The sequence below is a fragment of the Kogia breviceps genome, chromosome 10 (assembly GCF_026419965.1).
Source record: "Kogia breviceps isolate mKogBre1 chromosome 10, mKogBre1 haplotype 1, whole genome shotgun sequence".
Classification (NCBI taxonomy): domain Eukaryota; kingdom Metazoa; phylum Chordata; class Mammalia; order Artiodactyla; family Physeteridae; genus Kogia; species Kogia breviceps.
In genome coordinates, this window is record NC_081319.1 from 4,150,170 (window position 1) to 4,173,134 (window position 22,965).

The window sequence follows — 22,965 nt, forward strand, 5'->3', positions numbered from 1 at the left end:
CTCCACCCTGCACAGGTCTGCCTTGTGATACCCCACTTCGTGGTGGGGGGTTCAGGCAACCATTTATCTCATGGGATCTTGCAAAGAGCCATGGGTTCTGGCCCTGACATTTGCTGTGTGACCTCAGGTACTGTGTGTCCCTCTCTGGGTCTCCAGTTCACCATTTATTTGAATAGTGAGGGAGGCTGCAGACTTGCACAGACCTGATAAGTAGTGCCCAGACTGTGGTCTGAGAACATTTGCATTAGCACCTGGAGTGGTCTGTAAGCTACAGATTCCTAGGCACACCTTAGGTCTTCCCAGTTGGAGCTTCTGGGATAGGGTTCGGGGATAGGCATTTTTAACAAGCACCCCAGGTAAATGGCCCACAAAAGTTTGAGAGCCATTCATCCAAGAGAACCTGTGAGCTCTAAGCACGCGCCTGGTTCTGACAGTGTATAACTCCGCATTCGGGAGATACTGATCAGATGCTTACTGTGTTTCTGTCCAGGATGGCCAGTTTTACCCCACCTCCCAACTCTGTTCCAGTGGTTACCACGGTTACTTGTGTCCACATATTTTCTGCTCCTCTGAGCTGTAAATATGCTAGAGCTGTGTGTTAAGAACGATTCTGAGGCCGAGTCCTAGACCAGTGGGAAAGAGTTCAGTGATCGGTTAGTGATGTCTTCCACAGGCAGAGGTGGGAGTGATGGTGGTATGTATGCCGAGCTGTTGCTCAGCTTTGCTGTGGCAGGTGTGCAGAGCATCCATATAATGAGTCATCAGCAGATAGAAATAGGGGAAAGGAAATAACGTCTCTTGTACCCCTGCTGCATGTCAGGTCTTATATTGGGGTCTGGAGATGCAGAGCTAAGACGTGAATCCCAGCCCTTGAGGAAATCACAGCTTAGTGGAGCAGTAAGTACGTGGACATGAAGAACCATGATAAACATCGTGAGGGAGAGAGAGAAAGTGCTACAAGGTTCAGAGAAGGGATTCATCTCTCCAGCAGGGAGATCACTGGGAAGCAATGATACAGGAGGAGCCCACACAGCGAGGACTGTTCGTGTGCCATGAAGGCAGAGGGAGCGAGGGTGGTCCAGGAAGAGGGCCTTGCCTGGGCACAGGCATGGAGGTGGGAAAGTGCCGGAAGTGTCAGAGTTCAGAGGGTCACCCAGCGTGGCTGGAAGATGGGAACAGCGTAGGTGCGGTCGGAAAAGAGTCTGAGGGCAGAAGTCAGGGTGGCTGGTGGAGGCGTGTGCAAGTGTGGAGGCTGAAGACAGCTGGGTGCGAAATCCAGTGGGTCAGACACGCTGTTGTCATCAGGCCCCCGCCTCCGGTGTCCGTGGGCTCCCTGCTCTTTGGCATTTTGTACATTCAGTGATATTTCCCTCACAGTAGCCAAAAAACAGAGGTGCTTTGGAGTCGGCGCCCTATTGTGACGTAGCAGCAGATGGGCTGGGCTGCCTACACTTCCCTTTAGGAGGGATATGCTTCTGCTTCCAAAAGGAAAAACTAGGTCAGGAAGGGCTGTGTCTTCCCTCCTGTGGCGAGCTCCTGTCCACGGCCCCTGCCTGGAGGAGGAACTGGAGTAGCCCGCGGCCAAACGCCCTCCTGGCTTTCTCCAAGGGCCAGGCTTGATGCTACGCCAAGATGCAGGCTGGCCGTTGTCTCTCCAGCTGCCTGCGGACACTGCACCAGGCCTGCTCTGGACTAGTGGCCTCCACCTCACGCCTGCTGGGATCGGGCTAGGACTCTGCCTGAGCCATGGACGGGCAGGTCCAGATAACCCAACCCCGACGCAGAGCTCAGTGGCTGTGAGTGTTCCTGAAAGATGGACTGGGGCTCTGCCTCTTCCTCCCCCTTGGTCCCCCCCTCCCCAGCTCAGGCCTCATCACCTCCCAGCTCCGCCATTCCATTCTCCATCTGGCAGCCAGAGTGATCCTATTAAAATATGTTTGATGGTGCCAGAACCCCTTTTTGCAAAAAGTCTTCCATGAATCCAGATGGCCTTCAGTAGAATCTGGGAAGTACTCATTGGTTGTGAGGACCAGGGAGGGCTACTCGGAGGAGGGCAGCGTTCGTTTGGGGTTTATGCTCACATCGAACCATTACCACAGTTGCTCACACAGGTCGTAGCTGGAGGTATGGTTTCCAGGAAAAGCCAGATCCCACCACCCCGACGATCCAAAATGGGACCCACGTACCATCCAACACACAGTCTGAAACACCCCCATCCCCACTTCTCCCCAGCCCCTGGCTACCACCATTCTGCTTTCTGAGTAGAGCTTTTTCGGGAACAATTTTAAATGTATAGAAAACATTGAGAAGCTTATACAGAAAGTTCACATGTGTTTTTTCACACACACACACGCACTGTATTTTATGTTTTACAAGAGATAAACAAACTGACACCAAGCACTGTAAATGGATGAGCACAGCAAAAGCAACAGTGATTGCAATTACCAAACACGAAACACACTCATACTACGTCATAGTATTGACATTGAGTCCGGTCATCCTCCACTGTCACAGCTCCTTTACTTTGCAGTGAAAATTGATTTGTGTGTTTTTTGCCTCTGAGTCCTTGTGGGATTTTTTTTTTTTTATTCAAACAGAAAGTCACAAAAATTATAATCATCCTCATCAGTTCACTCAGTCCCATGTAATTAATTGTTTTCGTCTTGATCTTTCGTTAGCACTTTTATGAATTCATCAGTTTTCCATTAGAGTTCTGAAAACGCTTCTTCATTCAGCTCAGCAGTGCGGTCAGTTACCAGAAACCTGTACTTGTCAGAGTCCTTTCCATGAATTCCTTGAAGATGAAACCCTTTTATAGGAACATTTTCGCGAAAGCATCAGAGTACACCCAGAGCTGCCTGTAAATGACAAAAGACTTTAAAATGACCGCAGTTAAAGATTTGATGAAAGTTCATAATAATGCAATTGACGAGGAAATTTAGTTATTTCTGAGATAGACATTTTAAAGCAATAACTAGAATCATGACTTATTATACCAGAACGTGTAAGATTTTAAAATATTTATCGCATCACTTTTAGATGTCATGTTTCCTTAGGCTCCTTTGACTGTGACAGTTTCTCAGGCTTTCCTTGTTTTTGTAACTTTGACAGTTTTGAAGAATACCAATCAGATATAGTGTGGGGTGCCCTCTGTTGGGATTTGTCTGATGTTTTTCTCACGATTAGACTAGGCTTGTAGTTTAGGCGGAAGAAGATCACAGAAAGTACTACTCCCATCTTATCATGTGAAGGGTACATACTGGCAGCCTGTCGTATGACTGTTGATGTTGGCCGTGGTCACCTGGCCAAGGCTGTGTCTGTCGGATTTCTCCCTGTAAAGTTCCACCCTCACCTGCCCTGTCCGTACTCTTTGGAGGAAAGTCACTATGCACAGCCCACATTTAAGGAATGGGGAATTATGCCCCATCTCCTCGAGAGCAGAGTATCTACCTAAATTATTTGGAATTCTTCTGCAAGGGAGATTTGTCTCTTCTCCCTCATTTATTAATGTATTCACGAATTCTAAATAAATTATTTATATCAGTAAGAATTCACGTACACTTATTTTATGCTTGAGTCCTGATCCCATCGACTTGATTTTATTTCTCAAACTGTTCCATCTTTGGCCATCGAGAACCTGGCCAGCTGGTCCCTGTGCCTCTTTCACATCCCCCCATCGATGTGGGTTTGGGTGGGGAATCTTTATTTTGTTTATTTATTTTGTGAGCACTTCCTTACTTTCTGGGACTACAAGATGATCCAGGTTCTTGTTGTATATTTCCTGCCCCAGTCTTAGAATCAGCTATTTCTCCCAGGAGGCTTGGTTCCTTTAGCTGGTTAATGGTATTAGAAACCAAGATCTGGGCACCAGGTTTGCTCATTGCTATTGGGGTATCCTTTCTTCTAGATTCTCTTAGCTATAGAGCAAAGTAATAAATGTGTATATACCAACCTGCGTATATACTCGTATCTATAGCTACTTCTATATATAACCACCTGTATTCAGCTAGATATGAGTTCTTACTGATGTCTTCGACTCTAATTCTTACCAAATGGGTCATTGCAGCCTCCTTCCCTAGCTTATCTGTAAGTTTCCACGGCAACAGGGAGAAACCTGGCTCCCGCCATCCAACATCCACTTATTTAATTGATCTGTTTACCTTCCTTCTTGAAAAATATTTTTCCTGGGTATAGAAATCTGGATTGACCAATATTTTCTTTCAGTACTTTAAAGATGCCATGCCACTGTCTTGTGGCTCGCCTAGTTTCCGATAAGAAATCTGCTACAATGTTTATATTTATCTCCTCTTTATGTAATGTGTCCCTTTTTTACTAGCTGCCTTCAAGATCTTCTCTTTACATTTGACTTCTAGACGTTCGACTATGATATCTAAGTATGTGTGTTTTGGAGAGGTGTGGCATTTATCCTGTTGCGATTCTTAAACTTCCTGGACCTGTGGTTTGTTGTTTTTGTTCATTAATTTTGGAAAATTCTCTTGGGTGCCCTGTTCTTCCTCCGCACCCCAACACTCTATTTTCTCTTTGTGTTTCAGTTTGGCGAATCTCAGCTTACCTGTCTCCAAGTTCATTCATTCTTTCCTCAGCTGTGTTCAGTTTGCTGTTAAGCCTGTCAAAGGAATTCTTCATTTCTGACACCACGTTTCTTAGTTTTCACATTTCCACCTGTTCACGCATATGCTGTCTACCTTTTCCACTAGCTCCTTTCCCGTATTAATCGTAGGTATTCTAGTGTCCCTGTCTGATGGCTCCAACATCTGTGTCACTTCACATTCCGGTTTTCTGGAATGCTTTCTCTCTTGAAAATGAGTTGGGGTTTGTTCTTGTTTTTTTTCTGTTTCCCATAATGTTTAATCGAATACCAGACGTTGTGTGTAGAAGAACTGTGGAGACTGGGGGAAATAGCGTCTACCTCCAGAAGCAGACACGCTTCTTTTCCACTCGTGCCGTTCACGTCGAGGGGGGGAGTTGCATCAATGCAGTCAGTAGTGGAGCTGGGTTTGGGTTTTGCTGTCACCGTCCTCGCCTTCAGAGCCCCACAGACTTCATGCTCCTCCAGAACGGGGCTGCCGTTAACCTGATGCTGTCCGTCGGGCCTGGGGTGCTGGAGAGTTTTTCTCACGTTCCTGCTCCATCCTTGGAGATCACGTTGCTCTTGCCCCTTCCCCTTCTCAGGGGCAGAGCGCTGTTGCCTGTTACTCAGCGCTAGGCTCATAGGTCGCAGCGCTCCTGGCCAAGCCTCAGTCTTAAGTCGGGCCTGTGAGCCGGGCTCTGTCAGCGTTCCTGCCCCTCCTCTGCGTGGTGGCAAAACTGCTGCGTGTCTGTGGCCGGTCTTTGACACGTTTCTGCACCATCCTGGGCCTGAGAGGTCACCCACCTCCGCTTGGATCAGATATCTTTCGCTTCTGCCCCTTTCCCCGGAAGCAGTGGGCTGCTCTTTGCCTGGGCTCTGGGAGGGGGAGGGTTGCCCCACCTCCCCCAGTGGCTGAAGGGTTTTGTCCCAGAGAGGGGCCTGTGGAAGTGGGCAGGGTTTTGTTCCAGCCCCCAGTGGTAGCCTGCTTGCCTTCGCCACCAAGAGGGGGTTCTCTCTGGCCCCAGTCTTCCTTGTAAGTACCTGGCAGGAACTCCTGGAGAAGAGCTTGCAAGTGACTGCAGATGCCCTTTGCGTCTGGGACTCCCTGTGATTCTGAACTGCCCCACCAGCCCACACCTGACCTTTAAGACTCTGTTAACATTTTAGCTGCTTTCTTCTCCCCTTCTCTGTGCCAGCCACCCCCTCCCCATGTGTTGCCAAAGGCAGAAAAGCTCGTTCCTCTTGTGTTGCCATGGCGGGGCTGTGGTCCGTCTTTGGGACTCAGTTCACCCAGTGGCCTTGGGACCCCACCTCTCGCATAGGCATAAGAAGAGTTATGCTTTTGCAGACGATATGGCTTTTTCTCCCCGTTAGGTTGGGGGCGTGGTTTCCTTGCAGCTCCTACGTGATAAGCGGAAGTGGAACAGCTTACATACATTTCTAATGGGTAGGATCTTATGCCCTAAACTGGGGACAGCGTCAAGGCCTGAAATGCAGGACATTTTCTCTACGCACAACTTTCACCTTGTTCATTGACTTTAGAAACAACCCTGCAAAAGGTTAAGGGGCACGTGCCCCACGGGTTAGGTGCTTGTCATTTCTAATTTTACGGGATGCTGTGCTGCATAGATAGGCCGGGGGGCATGTCACCTTCCGTGTTGTGGATTCCCAGTGAGGGACCGACAGGGAGCTCCCGGCACACTTGTTCTTCTTGAGGGCGCACGGAGCATTTCCTCCACAGGTGCTACGGTTTTTCGGTTATTCTCTCTCAGGCCCTGCCCGCCCCCCGCCCCCCGCCAAAGGGAGCAAGCCCACAGAGCCAGTCCGGCCTTGGGCAGCTGTCACCTCTGGGTTATTGAGGTCCGGCTGCTCCAGGCGTTACAGGGGACACAGGCTAGAGCAGGAGCAGAGGCCGGGAGACAAACGGGTATCGGACGGCACAGCGGGGCCACGTGACCATCTCCATGGCGTGCAGAAAGATGGCAGTGCCAGACCCCAGGCCCAGAGGGACTAGCCTGCTGGTAGGCGGCCCACACAGGTGGCATCCTGCACACCCAGGCTCAGCTCCCGGTCCTGCCACCGACAGGAGGTCAGGTTGGGGGCAAGTCCCTTCTGGGCTGCATTTCCTCCTTTGAAGTAGAAACAGTGCCACTCCTTACAGAGGAGATGAGGCCTCCTGACCATCTCCCCCTCGCCCTACTCCCGCCCGCAGGAAAACCTACAGAAGCTGGTCCACATTGAGCACAGCGTTCGGGGCCAAGGGGATCTCCTCCAGCCAGGAAGGGTGAGTGCCACCGCCGCTGCCAAGGGCAAGGGCAAGGGGCAGCCCGGCAGGCAGGAGAGGCCTTGATAAGCCCCATTGTTCAGCTGGGCTGGCCCCAGGCAGGCCTGGCTGCAGGTGCCGTTCACCCAGGAGGGTGGGGGGAGGGCAAGGGCTCTGCTGGGCTCCCCAGGCCCCCCAGCTGCCTCCCCTGGGGTTTTCCGCTTTCAGGGCCTTTAAAGAAACAGTGCCATTTGGGTTCCGTGTCCCTCTGAGAAAAAGAGACACCAGTATTCTTAGTTTAGTCCAGTTGCTGGGAAATCGGGGAAACCATCTCTCGGGAACCTCAACAAAGCATTTTAAAAGTAACATTTTTGGGGGATTTCCCCAGTGGCACAGCGGTTAAGAATCCGCCTGCCTGTGCAGGGGACACGGGTTCAAGGCCGGGTCTGGGAAGATGCCACGGGCCACGGAGCAACTAAGCCTGTGTGCCACAACTACCGAGCCCGCGTGCTGCAACTACTGAAGCCCACGCACCTGGAGCCCATGCTCTGCAACAAGAGAAGCCACCACAATGAGAAGACCGTGCACCGCAACGGAGAGTAGACCCCGCTCGCCGCAACTAGAGAAACCCCGTGCACATCAGCGAAGACCCAGTGCAGCCAAAAATAAATAAATTTAGAAATAACGTTTTTTAAGAGACAAATTTACCCACTTTTAAGCTTCCAAATGGAAAACATAAAACTCAGCTCAAGAATAGTCAAAAATGTGTTTATTACCCATTCCAGTCCATCAAGGACAAGGAACAAAGGAAAGAGAGATTGCACTTAGGCGGCGTAAAATCACACCTTATGTTTTGGCCCGAGTCGTCAGTTTAGTGAATATTTATTAAACATCTATTTGTATCCTCCAGAATTGAGGGGGCTGCAGCAACTGTTCACAGGTCTTCAGCCGTTTTAGCAAACTTTCAAAGGCTCTGTTCCAATTGGACCCCTTGTGGTAGCGAACCAGAAAGCGAGTCATTGTCTGGACCACTCTGTGGCCAGAGCGGTGTCTGGGGTTGGTGTAATTCAAGGTGGATGCTCCTGAAAGGCCAGGTGCCTGTCCTCAGAGCTGCTCCACCAAACACGGAGCATGTCTCCTAAGCTGGGAATTCTCCCACGAGTTGCTCTCTGGTACTCTGGGAGGCACCGTAATTTGTTTCCCACTAAAGGGCCTCCCTCCACCCTTCTCCAGGACATAGTGGGCTGTCAGCCTGACCACGGAGGTCTGCTTCTCTCCCCACAGGAGTTTCTGAAGGAAGGGACACTGATGAAAGTAACAGGGAAAAACAGACGCCCCCGACACCTGTTTCTGGTAAGTACCTGGCCCCCATCCAGGCCCCAGGACTGTCAAGTTCTGTAAAATGTCCTGGGGCAGTACTCGAGGACAGCTGGAAGCAAAGGGGAGACTAGACCAGAGCCTCAGCCTCAGGGTGCGGATCATTCGGAATAGCCGAGCTTTCCAGAAAGCTGAGGGCTCTACAACCCATCCCTCGTGTATTACTTGAAGGATTTTGAGGGGAATGTTGCCAACATTTAATTACCCAGGTGGCCATCCTAAAACCAAGAAGTTCTTAAACCGGGAGTAGCTGTTCAACTGCCTTATCTAACAAGCGAGAAAACAGATCCAGAAAGGAGGGTTGACTTGGCCGGATCTCCCGACAGGTCGGTGGCAGAGGTCCAGAAGGGAACCGGGGTGCTGACCCGAGCCCAGCCTTTTCTCCACTGTGCACAGGATGGGATATACGTAACATTTTTAATGATTTACCGCCACAGTCTGGCACATCGGGGAATGTCCACGTCTGGGGTACAGGAACGTCAACCTCAGTGGCTCCCGAGCTACAAGCAGCTCTTTGCCCCAGTCCTGAGACCTGCCCCCCCACCGCCCGCCCCGCAAGTTGTTTTGCCTTTTAAGTTCTTCTCTCTGCTGCATGTAGTTTTTCTCTCTGCTCCTTCGTTGTTAGCTGTCACCCCTTGTTACCGTCAGTTGTGGCCGCCCTAGCAGCCTCCTTACACTTTGTTACAATCGTGCGCAGCGTAAAAGGAGAGCGGCTCTGGGTCAGTGTGTAGGAAGAGTGTGTAGGCCAACGAAGGAAGGGCACTGGAGGAGCGGGAACGGCGTAAGCAAACGTAGAGGCGGGAGGAGCGTGGTGTGTCTGGAGGACCTCTGTGAGTCTCGTGGAGTCACTGGCTGCAGATGGGGTCTTCCACGCATGAGCTGGGTCTACACCAGGCCTCACATAGACCCTCTGCCACTTGGGGAGTGAATTCCAGAGACGGCTCATGGTCCTGAGCAGGGGACTCCTGAGCCTGACCGAAGCGGCACGTCTGCGGCTGCCCGTCAGGGTTTGGGGAGCCTCTGTGGCACGTGTCCCGAGGCCCCAGCCCGGCCTCAGTGGGTCACTCCACTCCTCACAGAGCACAAGGGGCGCCGAGCTTAGAGGCTCTTCTCCCTCCGTCCCCTCCTCGCAGCCCCCTGTCACCTCCCGTGAGAAGCCCTCCCTCTGGCTGGCTGGTGCTGCAGTGCAAGGCAGGCAGCGTGGTCCTGGGCCACTCATAGAGCCCTGGGTGCTCGTGGCGTTGCCACGGCAGCAGGGGCTCGAGGGGCAGCCGCAGGAAGGCTGGAGCTGCCGTGGTAGCGACGCAGGCGGGTTCCCCAGGGTGGGCGGGCTGTGGCCACCACCAACACACCGCCCTGCACACTTGGAGGCACCCTCGTTCACTCGTGACCCTGGTTCTTCCACTGATGAGCTTTGTGATCCTGGGAGGTTGTCTGGCCAGTCTGTGCCTCGGTTTCTCCCTCTGTGAAATGGGGATGATACTAACAGCACCTGCCTGAGTGAGGGAATTGCTGGGGGATGAATTGAGGTCATTCCGGGGGCTTAGCCTGGCACCTGGCCTGCCCGGGAGTGCATGTGGAACGGCCAGTAGTTCTTGTCAGTGTTAGAAGAACAGAGCCAGAAGGGGCTTTGAAGGTTCCTCTGACCCAGGGGTCGGCCTGCTTCCTGTTTTGTTCAGAAAGGTCTGTTGGAACGCAGCCTCACACATTCTTTTATGATAGTCGGTGGCTGCTTTTAGGCTGTAGCAGCAGCTGAGTTGAGCAGTTGCGACAGAGACCGTCTGGCCCACAAAAACTGAAATATTTACCATCTGGCCCTTTACGAGAAAGGTTGCCAACGCTGGTCTATTCCAACTCTGTTTAGACAGTGAGGCCCAGAGAGAGGAAGGGTTTGCCTGAGGTCACACAGCAGCTCAGTGCCCAGGCCGGGTCTCCCACACCGCCCTGGCCAGAAGCGCCAGGAGAGCTGGTGGCAGGAAAACTCACCCGTTCTGTCCTCTCAGCAGACTCCGTCTGCAGGGAGAGGAGCGTAAATCCTGAGTTCTTGCTTCATTTCAGACTCCAAGATGCCTTGTCCCGTTCTATCCTCAGGACACCCCTTGTCTGCCTTGGCTCCCACGCATAGGGGTTCACTTGGGGGCCACTCTCAATGTTTGTAGTGATGTGGGGGTGGGGACGTCCCCCGCTTGGCAGGTGAGGAGGCTGAGGCTCAGAGAGGGCAACGGCTTGTCCATAGTCACAGAGCTGCTGCAGAGCAGGGTCAGGACTGACGGCCCACAGCCCCACCCAGAGCGTGATGTCGGCTCTTCAAGCTGTAAACTTTTAGCCAAACAGAAACACTCTCTCCAGAGGAGAAGTGACTTTCCTTATGTTTCTTCCCCTCTGCCCTGCTTCGGGGCAGGAAGCTTCAGTTGTTCATTCAACAAATATTAATTGAGCACCTACTACGTTGCTGGAGGTACGGCGGTGAATAGAACACACCAGCTCCCTGTCCCCCAAGGAGCTTCCCCCTTCCCTCCCTTCCTTCCCTAACTTTGCTTGGTAGAGGCTTAATTAATTAATTAATTAATTAATTAAAAATACTTTATTTATTTATTTTTACCTTTGGCTGTGTTGGGTCTTAGTTGCGACACGTGGGATCTTTGTTGTGGCGCGCGGGCTTCTCTCTAGTTGCGCGGGCTTCTTTCTAGCCGAGGCACGTGGGCTGAGTAGTTGTGGTACGCAGGCTTAGTTTCCCCACGGCATGTGGGATCTTAATTCCCGGCACAGGGGTTGAACCTGTGTCCCCTGCGTTGGAAGGTGGATTCGTTACCACTCAGGGAAGTCCCTGAGGCTTAATTTATATAGAGTTAAATGCATCAATTTTAAGTGTACGTGTTAGTATGTGTTGACAGTTGTATATCATCGTGTGACCACCACCTGGGTCAAGGTACAGAACATATCCAGCCCCCAGAAAGTTCCCCTGTGCCCCTTGTCAGGCACCTTCCCCCACCCCCACCCCGGGCAACCACTGACCTTGTTTCCATCAGTATTAGATTAGTTTTCTGCTCTGGAGCTCCGTATAAATGTCGTGAAGCAGCGTGTCCTCCAGAGTCTGGCTTCTTTCCCTGGCATGTGTTGGAGGTTGAGCGCTGTTGTCAGGCATGTATCCGTCTGCTCTGTGGTTACTGTGTGGCTGTGAGGTGAGGATGAACCACAGTTTCTGTGCCTATAGTCACCTGTTGACGGACGTTTGGGTTGTTTTCCTTTGGGGCTGTTATGAATAAGCGTCTAGGAACATTCCCATACCTGACTTTTTGTGGGCGTCTGCATTTGTTCCTCCTGGGTGTCTGTGTCAGAGTGGAATTGCGGGGAAGCGTGTCCCGTTTCAGCCCAGAGTGGTTTTGCTCTCCTGTGTGGGTCACCGGGAATGTAAGATGCCTCTGCTCAGAGACGCTCCAGGACACACCCAGCACAGCCTTCTGGGGCCAAGACACGTCTTATGGGGTTCCCCTCTCCCCAGATGAGTGATGTGCTCCTCTACACGTATCCCCAGAAGGATGGGAAGTACCGGCTGAAGAACGCATTGGCGGTGGCCAGCATGAAGGTAGATACCTGGGGTGGGTGCCCTGGGGTGGGCGGGGGGACCCCGGGGGAGGCGGAGACACAGCCCTGCTTGTGGAGCTCACAGACCAGAGGAGAAGCGGGAGCCTGGGTTGTGAGTTACAGCAGGATTCTGTTGTAGGTAGTCCAGGGAGAGTGAGGGTGAGGGAGGCCTCCTGGGCGGGGGAGCTGAGTCCCTTAGAGTGGATAATATTTGCACAAATAGGGAAGGGAGAGAAGGAAGGGGTCCTAGGAGGAGGGCAATGCATAAGGAAAGGCTTGGAGGGAGGAAACAAGCAGGTGTTTTTTTATCAATTGTGGTAAAACATGCATCGTACAAATTAACCATTTTAGCCACTTTTAAGTCTACAATTTGCCAGCATCAAGTACGTTCACGTTGCTGTACTGCCACTGCTGCCATCCACCCCAGAACTCTTTTCATCTTTCCAGTGTGAAGCTCTGTCCCCATTAAACACTAATTCCCCCTCCCCCCTCCCCTAGGCGCCGGGAGCCACCATTCTACTCTCTTGTCTCTATGAATTTAGCTACTCTAGGGACCTCATATAAGTGGAATCATAGGCGATATTTGTCCTTTTGTGACTGGCCTTAGTTCACTGAGCATAACGTCCTCAAGGCTTATCTATGTGGTAGCAAGTGTCAGAATCTCCTTCCTTTTTAAGGCTGAATAATACTCCATCGTATGTGTAGACCAGACTTCGTGTACCCATCATCCATCCGTGGACACTTGGGTTGCCTCCACCTTTTGGCCGCTGTGAATAATGTACATGGGAGTGCAAATACCTATTCAAGTGGCAGATATTTCTTAAATGTGAGAGAGATGCCAGCCCAGCTGGACAGTCTCACGGGTGAGCTTGGAGAGAAGGGAAGGCGACACAGCTGTGACCTCCCTTGCTGTAACTTGGGTCCCGAGTACAGGGCTGGTTGGGAGCTGATGGGGATTCCCAATGAGCAGGAAGTTTTAGGAAGCTAATTCCAGCCCGGCGTGGGGACAGGGTCAGAGAGGGGAGCCCTCAAGTGGGGGAACTGGGCACGGGCTGTCACTTGGGAGGGCGGAGGGACGGCAGGGAGGAAGAGCTGTAGGGGCCCTGCAAGGGCTTTCCCGCTGCTGAGGCTCCCAACCTGGAGAAGGGGAAGGGAAGCACCTCGTTCGGCTGGGAGGCGGCTTCCCTTTTCGAACCGAAGCTCCTGCTCGGGAGTCAGTGACAGAGGCCGGGAGGGAGGGTGGCCACTGGACAGGAACTTGTCCAGAACGATGGGTTCTAAGAGGGATGCTTGTGGCCTTCCTGGGCGTGGGCTGGTGGCCACAGAGTTGAAGTCGGCAGCCGAGCCCTCACCGCACGCGCGCGCGCACACACACACACACGCACACACACACACACACCCCATCTCCCACATAAGAAAGGTTTGCCCTCGACAGTGCGGAAAGTCAGGCTCAGAGTGGGCCAGTGGCAGGACCCCTCCCGCCCCATCCTGAGGGGCCGCTCTTGGTTTCCAGGTCAGCCGCCCTGTGATGGAGAAAGTGCCCTATGCCCTGAAGATCGAGACTTCCGAGTCCTGCCTGACCCTATCTGCAAGGTAGGAGGAGGGGAGAGGAGGGAGGGTCTGGGGCAGACGGGGCAGGATTTTGCTCGTGGGACCGTTTGGAATAACAGATGCTGGAAGTGTTGTCATTTTTATTTCGGTGTCCTTTTGAGGAAAGGACTTTTGTCTTTTCGTTATTTCTTGTCCTTTTTTGGATCACAGACCTCTTGGAGAATCTGGTAAAACTATGGCTTCTCTCCCCAGAAAAAAAAATGAGCATACACATAAAACTTTACATAGAATCTCAGGGGTTTTCAGAGCCCGTTGCTTAAATATAAAAATACCTCATCGTTGTAAAACCCTAAGGATTATTGGGTCTTTGCAGCAGTAAGAAAAGTTACAGCCGGTGAAAAGTGCAAAGTGCACCTTAGTTCACAAAATGGTCTGCGGTTAGGCTTCCAGGTCTGGAGAGTGAGAGAAAACTAAGGAGTGAGCATTCATCATTTTACTTTTCCTGTTTGGGGGTAAGGCCTTTCTATCAGAGATGGCTGTTTTCTTTAGGCCCTCGAGCTCTGCCCCGGGGACCCCTCCTCGCTGGCTTCTGGCAGAGAAAGGGCTCCCCCCTCCCCCTTTCAGGGCAAGGCCAGGTCAAGCCGGGGTGCGGAGGGGGGGTGCTCAGAAACCAGGGAGCGGGGGCTCCTGCCCAGGGGCCTCTCTGGGCACAGTAGGGGTACAGAGTTCCCCAGGTTACGGTGTCCTCCCTCCCAGACAGCGTGTGAACCGGGCAGCAGCAGGTCCCTTTGTGGGCGTGGTTCTGGGTGTGGGATGGGACTTCCGGCCTGACGCACACGCTCTCTCATAGATGCGCTTTCCCGTCCTCAGTGCTCAGTCCTGTGCTGAGGATACAAACTGTCCAAGCCTTGATTTGCTCAGAAGGACCCACTTTACAGGTTGGGAAGTTATGACCTAGCAGAGCATAACTGCTGTAACAGTAGTGATGACAAAGGTGACGTGCACTGGGGACCTGCCAGGTGTCAGGTGCCTCCTCGGATCCTCAGCACCACCCTTGGAGGTGGGGCCTGCAGCTCCTCCCATGTGCAGGCAGTTCAGGCCTAGAGAGGGGTTCCACATCCATGTGAGGCAGAACTGGTGTTCAAACGCAGGACTGTGTGAGCCAGAGCACTTCTCCACTACTATCTGCTGCCTGAGGGGGTAGAAGTAGCCTTGGAAATTCTAAGGAGTGACCCCTCCGTCTGGGGAAGTGAGGGAAGGCTTCCTGGAGGAGGTGATGCCTGGGTGGGTTTCCATGGCCGTCCTCTCCTTGTCTCTAGGTAAAATCAGGGGCATGAGGAGGCCCAGGGTATGGTTTTCTTTTGCGCAACCGTGAAGTGAGGGTAGTTGACAGGCCACGCTCAGCCCTTCAGGTGGGGCTGCGCATCTCTCCGAGGCAGGGACACTGCCCTTTGGCCAGTGGCCTCAAGGAGCCACTGTCACTGTCAGGCCGGTCGCCTTCCTCCGATAGCCCCAGACACCTCATGCTGAAGCTTCCAGGGGCCTCATGCATCTCCTTTTAGGGGCGTGGCATCTGGCTGCCCACCACCCTCCCTCCCCGGCCGAACTGGTCCCTTCTTCTGATTTGAGTCCACGCACTTAGTACGGGGTGGGGATGACATCCAGGGGCCTCTGTGAGAATTTCCACCCTGAAGCTGCTCCGGGGCAGCGCAGGCCAGGTATGGCTCTCACCACTCAGGAGACCCTGCCAGGCTCGGGGCCGGGAAGGGAAGTCTGCATTTTGGATGAGCGAGTGGGAAGTTGTGTGGGAAACTGAGGAGGAAGATGGAGAGAGTGCGACGGTGACCGTTGCCAGCATTTATCCACCCTCCCTGCCAGTGGTACCCGGCCCTCAGCCCCCTGCCAGCCTGCCCCTCCAAAGCGTGGGACCCCTTGCTTTTTCACGGCGCTGTGTCCTCCGACAGAGTCCTCCACACCACACGTGTCATTTGGTCCCTACAACAGCCCTGGGAGTTAGAGGAGCAGTGTTGGATGTTCCCTTACAGGCAGAGCCCGAAGACAAGTAACGTTTGGGGCCGCCTGCTCGGAAGCAGAGGTGCCGCGGTGCAAGCCTTGGCCCGTCTGGCGGGTGGCCGGGCTGGCCGGTGAGGTTTCAGGCATGGGGGCGAGAGGCTGTGGCGTAGGGGGAGGGGCGGGGGCCACCAGGACGTGGTCCGCCCCCAGAGGGCGGAAGGCAGAGCCCTTGTGCACCCCTCGCTCACTGCAGCTCCTGCCCACAGCTCCTGTGCAGAGAGGGACGAGTGGCACAGCTGTCTGAGCAGAGCCGTCCCTGAGGACTACAAGGCCCAGGCTCTGGCTGCCTTCCAGCACAGCGTGGAGGTGAGCGGGCTTCTGGGGCACCCGTCTCGCAGACCTGGCTTTCCCTGGGGCCCCTGCACACCCGCGAGGCCTCGCACCTCCTTCCCTCGGGGCCCTGGGTCCTCCCCGCGCCCGGCCCAGGGTGAGCACCGTGCAGCCCAGAGCCTGGCACCTACGGCTCTATTCGTCACCGAGGTCAGCTCCCTGGGGGTTGGTTGCAGGGGAGCCTGTAGAAGTGGAGTCCGCCCCGCCCGCACACGTACACACCCCGTACGGGACGGGGTAGGGGGGCGCCCATCCAGTTGGTCTCCCGACCCCACTGCTTGCCCCATTCCGCTGCTCCAGATGCGGGAGAGGCTGGGGGTCAGCCTGGGGGAGAGGCCCCCGACCCTAGTGCCCGTCACACACGTGATGATGTGCATGAACTGCGGCTGTGACTTCTCTCTCACCCTGAGGCGCCACCACTGCCACGCCTGCGGCAAGGTGAGTCCCCGTCGGGGGGCTGTGGGCGCGGCGGCGGCGGCGGGTGGGGACCGGGAGATGGGGGGGGGGGCGTCCAACAGCTGCTGCGTGTCGGGCCCAGAGTGGGGCATGTTCACACCAGCCCCGTGAAGTTAATTCCCCTTTTACTGATACCCTTGCACCAGGACTCCCGATCCCAGGCTCATCCCACTACACCGGCAAGCTCTCAAAAGGAAGTCATAGCGGATGTGGTGGTCATCCTGGGACGAAAAGCATCCTGTCACGGTTAAGGGCACGGGCTCATCAGAAAAACAGATCAGCTTACAGCATGGTGATGAGAGTTAGCAAAAGTGTAGTGTAGATTGGAAAGTTGCTAAGAGAGTAGATCTTAAAAGTTCTCACGGGGCTTCCCTGGTGGCGCAGTGGTTGAGAGTCCGCCTGCCGATGCAGGGGACGCGGGTTCGTGCCCCGGTCCGGGAAGATCCCACATGCCGCGGAGCAGCTGGGCCCGTGAGCCATGGCGGCTGAGCCTGCGCGTCCGGAGCCTGTGCTCCGCAACGGGAGAGGCCACGACAGTGAGAGGCCCGCGTACCGCAAAAAAAAAAAAAAAAAAAAAAAAGTTCTCATGGCAAGAAAAGAAAATTGTAACTGTATGTGGTAGATGGATGCTAAGTGGACATTGTGGTGATCATTTCATCATACAGTCTCTGTTGATGTCCACAGGGGATTTGATCTAGGATCCTAGGATCCCTGTGGCTACCGAAATCCGAGAATGCTCAAGCCCCTTTTCTGAAATGGTGTCGTAGTTGCATAGAACCTAAACACATCCTCCCGTATACTTTAAATCATCTCCAGATCGCTTATAATGCTTAATACAATATGAATAGTTATCAATGCAGCATGAATTCCGTGTAAACAGTGGCCAGCGCACGGCAGATTCACATTTTGCTTTTGAAACTTTCTGGAATATTTCTCATAGTTTTGATCCACAGTTGGTTGAATGCGTGGACGTGGAACCCACAGACATGCAGGGCCCGCTGTATACATGTGTATTGAATCATCACATCGCACACCTGAAACGAAAATGACGTCATGTATCGCTTATGTCTCAATTTTTAGAAAAGGAAAACAGACAAGCACCTGCACAGACACATAATGACTGTGCTCAGAGCACGGGGCCCTGGAGGAGGTGGGAGCGGGCGGGCAGGGGGCGCGGACACGTCGCTGTGCACGTGCTGGGAGGGTGAGACCCTCTGACACGCATCCCCCCCACCAGATCGTCTGCCGGAACTGCTCAAGGAACAAGTACCCTCTGAAGTACCTCAAGGACCGCATGGCCAAGGTGTGTGACGGCTGCTACGGGGAGCTGAAGAAGAGGGGCGGGGACATCCCAGGCCTGATGAGAGGTACCGGGGACCACCCTCCCTTTCTTCCCCACGTCGCTTGTCCCAACCACCTTCCTGGGGAGGCTCTGCACAAAAGCAGCCCTCAAGGAGGAAGCCATTTCCCCAAACGTGGTTCTGTAGAAAGTGCACAGGTGCACCCAGAGGAGGGGTTCCACAGACGGCTAAGTTTGGGAAACGCTGGGTCCGCACGTCTGTGGCGAGGACGGTTGGCCAGCGCTCACGTCTGCTCTGTGTAGCGTCCCTCTCTGCAGGCCTGGGTTCCGTGGGGCCTTTTTGCAGTAAGGATGACGAGATGGAGAGCAGAGGCGTCATGGTCACGGAGGAGCTGAGGGTCCTCCAGTAAAGGAGCCCGAGGCAGCTGAGCTGGCCCGTGAGAGCCCGTGCACAGGGGACAGGCTTCAGCAGAGCAGGGTCAGCTGGAAGGAAAGCAGGTGGATCCTGGGCCTAAAACCAGACTCCCTCTCCCCGACCCCCCGGGGCCATCTGAGGCCATCGGAGAGGACAGCCCAGCCTCGCGGAGACTCGGAGAAGAGGGGCTAGCCAGCACTCAGGGAAGGCCTGCCCCCAGCCCTGCCTTTGTGTTAGCAGAGGGGGCCGTGCCCGTCTTTCTGGTCACACTGAACCTCCCCAGTGAGGCTGGGTCCCATCTCGGGAGGGGCGGGAGCTCAGATTTTACAGACACGTGGCTTCCGTGCCCATCCGCGTGGACGCTCACCTCCCTTCCGGCGCTTGTCTTGCTGCAGGGCGGCCCGTGAGCATGAGCTTCCCCCTGTCCTCCACCCGCTTCTCGAGTAGCGCCTTCTCGTCCGTCTTCCAGAGCATCAACCCCTCAGCCTTCAAGAAGCAGAAGAAAGTCCCTTCGGCACTGACCGAGGTACGGCAGGTGGGGCTACCTGCGTGGGAGGCTGAGGATAGAGAAGTTTGTCGGTCCTTCTCAGTGGACAGGGACAGACATCCCCCCCGCCCAAGCTGGACCAGGCTCTTCAGGACAGAGAGGATCCCTGATGGGAGGCGTCCTGACTCGCGCTAACAAAGGCAGCCCTGAGGCACAGGCCCGTCTCCTGGGTGGCCGAGAAGACACCTGTCGGTGGCAGAGGGCAGGAGCCCCAGTGGTTGTAGGTGGTGCTAGGAGACATGTCTCCCACCCTTCTCTGCACCTGTCCCCCCGGCCTAGACCTAGTTGCCAGGGTTACCACACAGATCGCCCGGGCACTTGGGTCTAAAACCGTTCATCCTGGCTCAGGTCTCCCACGTCAGCCCTTCCCTGACCCTGCCCCCCGCCCCCGAGCTTTGCACCATTCTCACACCCTGGGGGTCCCATATGGGCTCAGGTGGTGAGCCTCCTAAAGGTCGTGGGGTTCTTTGCAGGAAACCTCACAACTAGCTAAACTCAATTCCATTCTGGAGACAGGACCAGATTACATGTCTGTATTCTAATCACAACCACAAACAAATGTGTGCCATGAATATACATGCTGTCAAAAGAAGAGTGATCAGCTATTTCCAAGTTTTTTCATTAATATTCATTATTGAGGAGCAGGTGGTAAGGGCTTAAAAAAGTGTCAGGGATGCACATTTTAAATGAGTACAGTTCTGTCCATTCACTTAATTCCTTTTGCATTTTAAAAATCTTGTAAATAACACATATGTGATAAACGTTTTTTCACAACACAGAAGACTATATGATAAAAAGTGAGTTTCTCTCCCTACCCAGACTCCTTCAGTCCCACCCCTCAAAGGTGACCACCGTCAGGTTTCTTATGGACCCTTCCAGAAAATTTTGTGCGTATACATAATAAAGATAGACCATCATAGATCCTTTTTTTTACCCAAAAGATGATATACTGGGTCCTCTGTACATTTCTTCCAGTTAATTTATCTTCAATATTATTATTTCACAGTAGTTCATACACATAAATCTCACACTTATTGCATCGTGTGGCTGTCTCATCGTTTATTTAACTAGTCCCTTTCCACAAACTGAGAAAAGGTCACCCTGTCACTCACACCGTGGTGTCTGCATGAGCTGAGCTCATAGAACCTGAGTGTTCTGTGGGTGCAGAGTTCGAGAACCGTTCTCACTCTTTGGGCATCAAGGCACTATGATCCTGGTGCCGTGTGGATCTGCCCCAGCCAGGTGGGCAGTTTTTGCCCAAAGTGACCACCTTTTTGTCATTCAGGGAAGTCTACACCGTGGGCTCTGCAGTAGCCCCAGAAGAAATGGGCGCCCTTCTCCCTCCGCCCTCTCCTCTTCCCCCAGGAGCTCCACCTCAGCAGTGAGATCTGCTTCCCATGGGAAGGTCTGCAGGAATGCTGCCCCTGGAGCATCTGTCAGGGAGGGGGATCACAGAGTCGGTTTCCCTGACTCTGTGTTCTGTCCTTTCTCACTCTGGGAGCTGCTCCAGCAGGTCAAGTGTGGGGAGAGAAGTCGAGTCTGGTGTTAGGAGTCCTGGGACCCGGAGAGGGGCAGGTTCCTTTCCTGGTACTTCTCAAAACACCCGGCTGGTTGTAGCTTCCTCTCCCTACACTGAAGTTAGCTGACCTTCAGAACATTTGCTGAGAGATCTGAGTTCTTACCCTGTCTTCTGCGAAGTCAGGATTTGACCGTTGGTGGATCCCTCCGTTCCTCTGGGCCTCAGTTTCCCCACCTGTAAAATGAGAAAGTCAGATGAACTTATTTCAAAACCTGGCTTTATTGCTCTCACAGTAAGGTGAATATTTATGGACTTACTGTGGGTCAGGCACTGTACCTGACAGGTACCCATCTTATGTCACTTATTTCCTGTTTTACTAGTAAGGACACTGAGACTTAGAGGAAGTAAGGGGCCTGACATTTCCCTTCTAGTAGCCGGTAGAGCCTTTGCTGGAGCCCTAGATTTGTCCTACTCCAAGCCTGTGTTCTTAGCCCCCATATGAAGCCTGTTCAACAGACCACAACCACTGCTACTAAGAGGAGTTAACAAACTCATTAGGCAGGAGAGATCATACAACCTTTCAGGTAAACAGTACAACAGGGATCCCCTCTTAAATATAAGAAAGAAATAAGCTGAAAGGTATACGAATCAATTTTAGAAGGAGGAAACTTTCCCCCAAATATCTGCAGTTTTGTTAATTGGGGGGCCTGGGGGTTGAGGGCAGGGAACCAGGAATCTGAATCTCCACCAGGGGGCAGCACTCCCGCAGGCAGTTTTGGATTCCCGTGTCTGGGGTCCGCAAATCCTGTCGGTAAACCCTGTCTCTCAGACATGGTACCGTTTTGCTGCCTTTGAGGTGCTGGGTGGATGCCGAGATCATCCGAGTCTCAGATTCCAGAGCAGTGTAAACACCCTGCCGGCGGGCTCGCAGTGTCCTTTTGGCTCTGCGTGAACCGCGTCTACTACCCGGTGCCCTGACCGCCCTGCTTCCCTCTAGGTGGCCGCCTCCGGAGAGGGCTCCGCCATCAGCGGCTATCTCAGCCGTTGTAAGAAAGGGAAGAGGCACTGGAAGAAGCTCTGGTTTGTCATCAAAGGCAAAGTGCTCTACACCTACATGGCCAGTGAGGTAGCGTGGTTCCTGCTTTCCCTCCTCTCCCGTGCGGGCCCGTGGGGTAATAAGCTCGTGCCTCACGCCGTCTATGTGGGGTGTGCGCCGCGCCCCACCAGAGGGCAGTGTGAGCCCTGCGTCTGGTTCCCCCGTCAGTTCTCACGTCGGTCGGGTGTTTACCCAGGGACGCCATGTGGCTCTGCAGCCATGCGTCCATTTCCAATCTGAGTAACTTAACCGTTTCTTTGTGGGGCTAAGGCGGTACAGCAGGCAGGCCTGTGCAGCATAGCATTTGGATGTCACAGCCCCAGCATCCAGGACAAGCCGGCACTCCCTAAAGGAGAGCTCCTTTCTGTTCTCCGCTTCAGTTGTTTGAGACAAAATTCAGCACCTTGGAGGAAGCTACCACACTGACTTACTTATTTATTTATGGTTGCATCGGGTCTTAGTTGTGGCATGCAGGATCTTCGTTGCGGCGCATGGGCTTCTCTCTAGTTGTGGCACGTGGGCTCCAGAGCGCTTGGGCTCTGTAGTTGAGGCTACTGAGTTGAGGGCTCAGTAGCTGTGGTGCGCGGGCTCAGTTGCCCCATGGCATGTGGGAATCTTAGTTCCCCAACCAGGGATCGAACCCGTGTCCCCTGCATTGGAAGGCGGATTCTTAACCACTGGACCCACCAGGGAAGTCCCACTTCTTTACTTTTTGTCTGTGCATTTGTCAGGGAACTATATTGCCTCGTGGTAACCCTTCTGCTAAGTAAAACTCAAGTTAATATATATAAAATAGAACGTCTTACATTTACGTCTACTAAAATGTGGGAGAGGGTGGGAGAGAGGGTGATGCAAGAGGGAAGAGATATGGGAACATATGTATATGTATAACTGATTCACTTTGTTGTAAAGGAAAAACTAACACACTATTGTAAAACAGTTATACTCCAATAAAGATGTTTAAAACAATAAAAAATAAAAAATAAAAAAATAAAATGTGGGAGAGAGGGCCTCGGTCAAGCCTGCTTCTGGAGTAGATAGGTGTGAGCTTGGCTGTACAGCAGGGGGCGCTCTGGTCCTAGCCCAGGCTGAACCTGTGGGATAATGTGAAAGATTTCCTTGTCCAGGCCCCGCCATCTGACGGCTTCCACAGGCGAAATCCGCTTTGAAAATGGGACTTACATGCATTCTGCCCAGCTGCACGGGGCCGGCGCTTTACCCACAAGGACGTGTACATCAGCACAGGGCTGGCCCTTCTGCCCTAACCGCAGAGGCTGGCATCCGGGCAGAAGGCCCTGCCTTCTTCTGGGCGTAAAGCCTCCCTCTTGAGGGGCCTGCAGCTGCGCCAGCTGCAGTCAGCCCCATCCTCAGGGATCCCAGAGGCCAGGAGGGACACAGACACACAGAGGGGACCCACTGTGGGCCTGAGTGACTCGGGCACTGTGTGAGGCAAGCCCTCCCTGAGGGAGCCTTTCACTTACGGGTCCACAGATGCTGAGGAGAATGTGCGTCTTTCTGGAACAAACTGAAATGTGCTGCAACCCAGAGCGGCATCTTCCTAAGTAGGTATGCCACAGGGCGCTCGCGGGGGCCCTCTGAGAACCGGGTTCTGACAGAAGCCTGAGTACACGGTCTGTGGGACTTCCGCACAGCAGTGCTTTTTTTTTTTTTTTTTTTTTTGCGGTACGCGGGCCTCTCACCGTTGTGGCCTCTCCCGTTGCGGAGCACAGGCTCCGGACGCACAGGCCCAGCGGCCATGGCCCACGGGCCCAGCCACCCCGCGGCACGCGGGATCCTCCCGGACCGGGGCACGAACCCGTGTCCCCTGCATCGGCAGCAGTGCTTTTGAGTCTCTGCTGAGC

At 53.6% G+C, this 22,965-nt stretch overlaps 1 protein-coding gene across 3 annotated transcripts in view; it reads left to right on the plus strand.

Annotated features, from left to right (window-relative positions):
* Window positions 1-22,965, plus strand: part of FGD5 (FYVE, RhoGEF and PH domain containing 5) — a 117,900-nt gene that overhangs the window by 88,998 nt on the left and 5,937 nt on the right. For 2 of the 3 annotated variants that reach the window (XM_059076853.2, XM_067043408.1), the window contains exons 11-19: window positions 6,804-6,875; window positions 8,139-8,207; window positions 11,734-11,817; window positions 13,330-13,409; window positions 15,647-15,746; window positions 16,071-16,208; window positions 17,464-17,593; window positions 18,337-18,467; window positions 21,005-21,133. In XM_059076853.2, the coding sequence (XP_058932836.1) occupies window positions 6,804-6,875; window positions 8,139-8,207; window positions 11,734-11,817; window positions 13,330-13,409; window positions 15,647-15,746; window positions 16,071-16,208; window positions 17,464-17,593; window positions 18,337-18,467; window positions 21,005-21,133 (933 nt within the window). Of the gene's footprint in view, window positions 1-6,803; window positions 6,876-8,138; window positions 8,208-11,733; window positions 11,818-13,329; window positions 13,410-15,633; window positions 15,747-16,070; window positions 16,209-17,463; window positions 17,594-18,336; window positions 18,468-21,004; window positions 21,134-22,965 lie in introns of all 3 variants that reach the window. The other variant, XR_010842461.1, reaches the window with a different exon arrangement.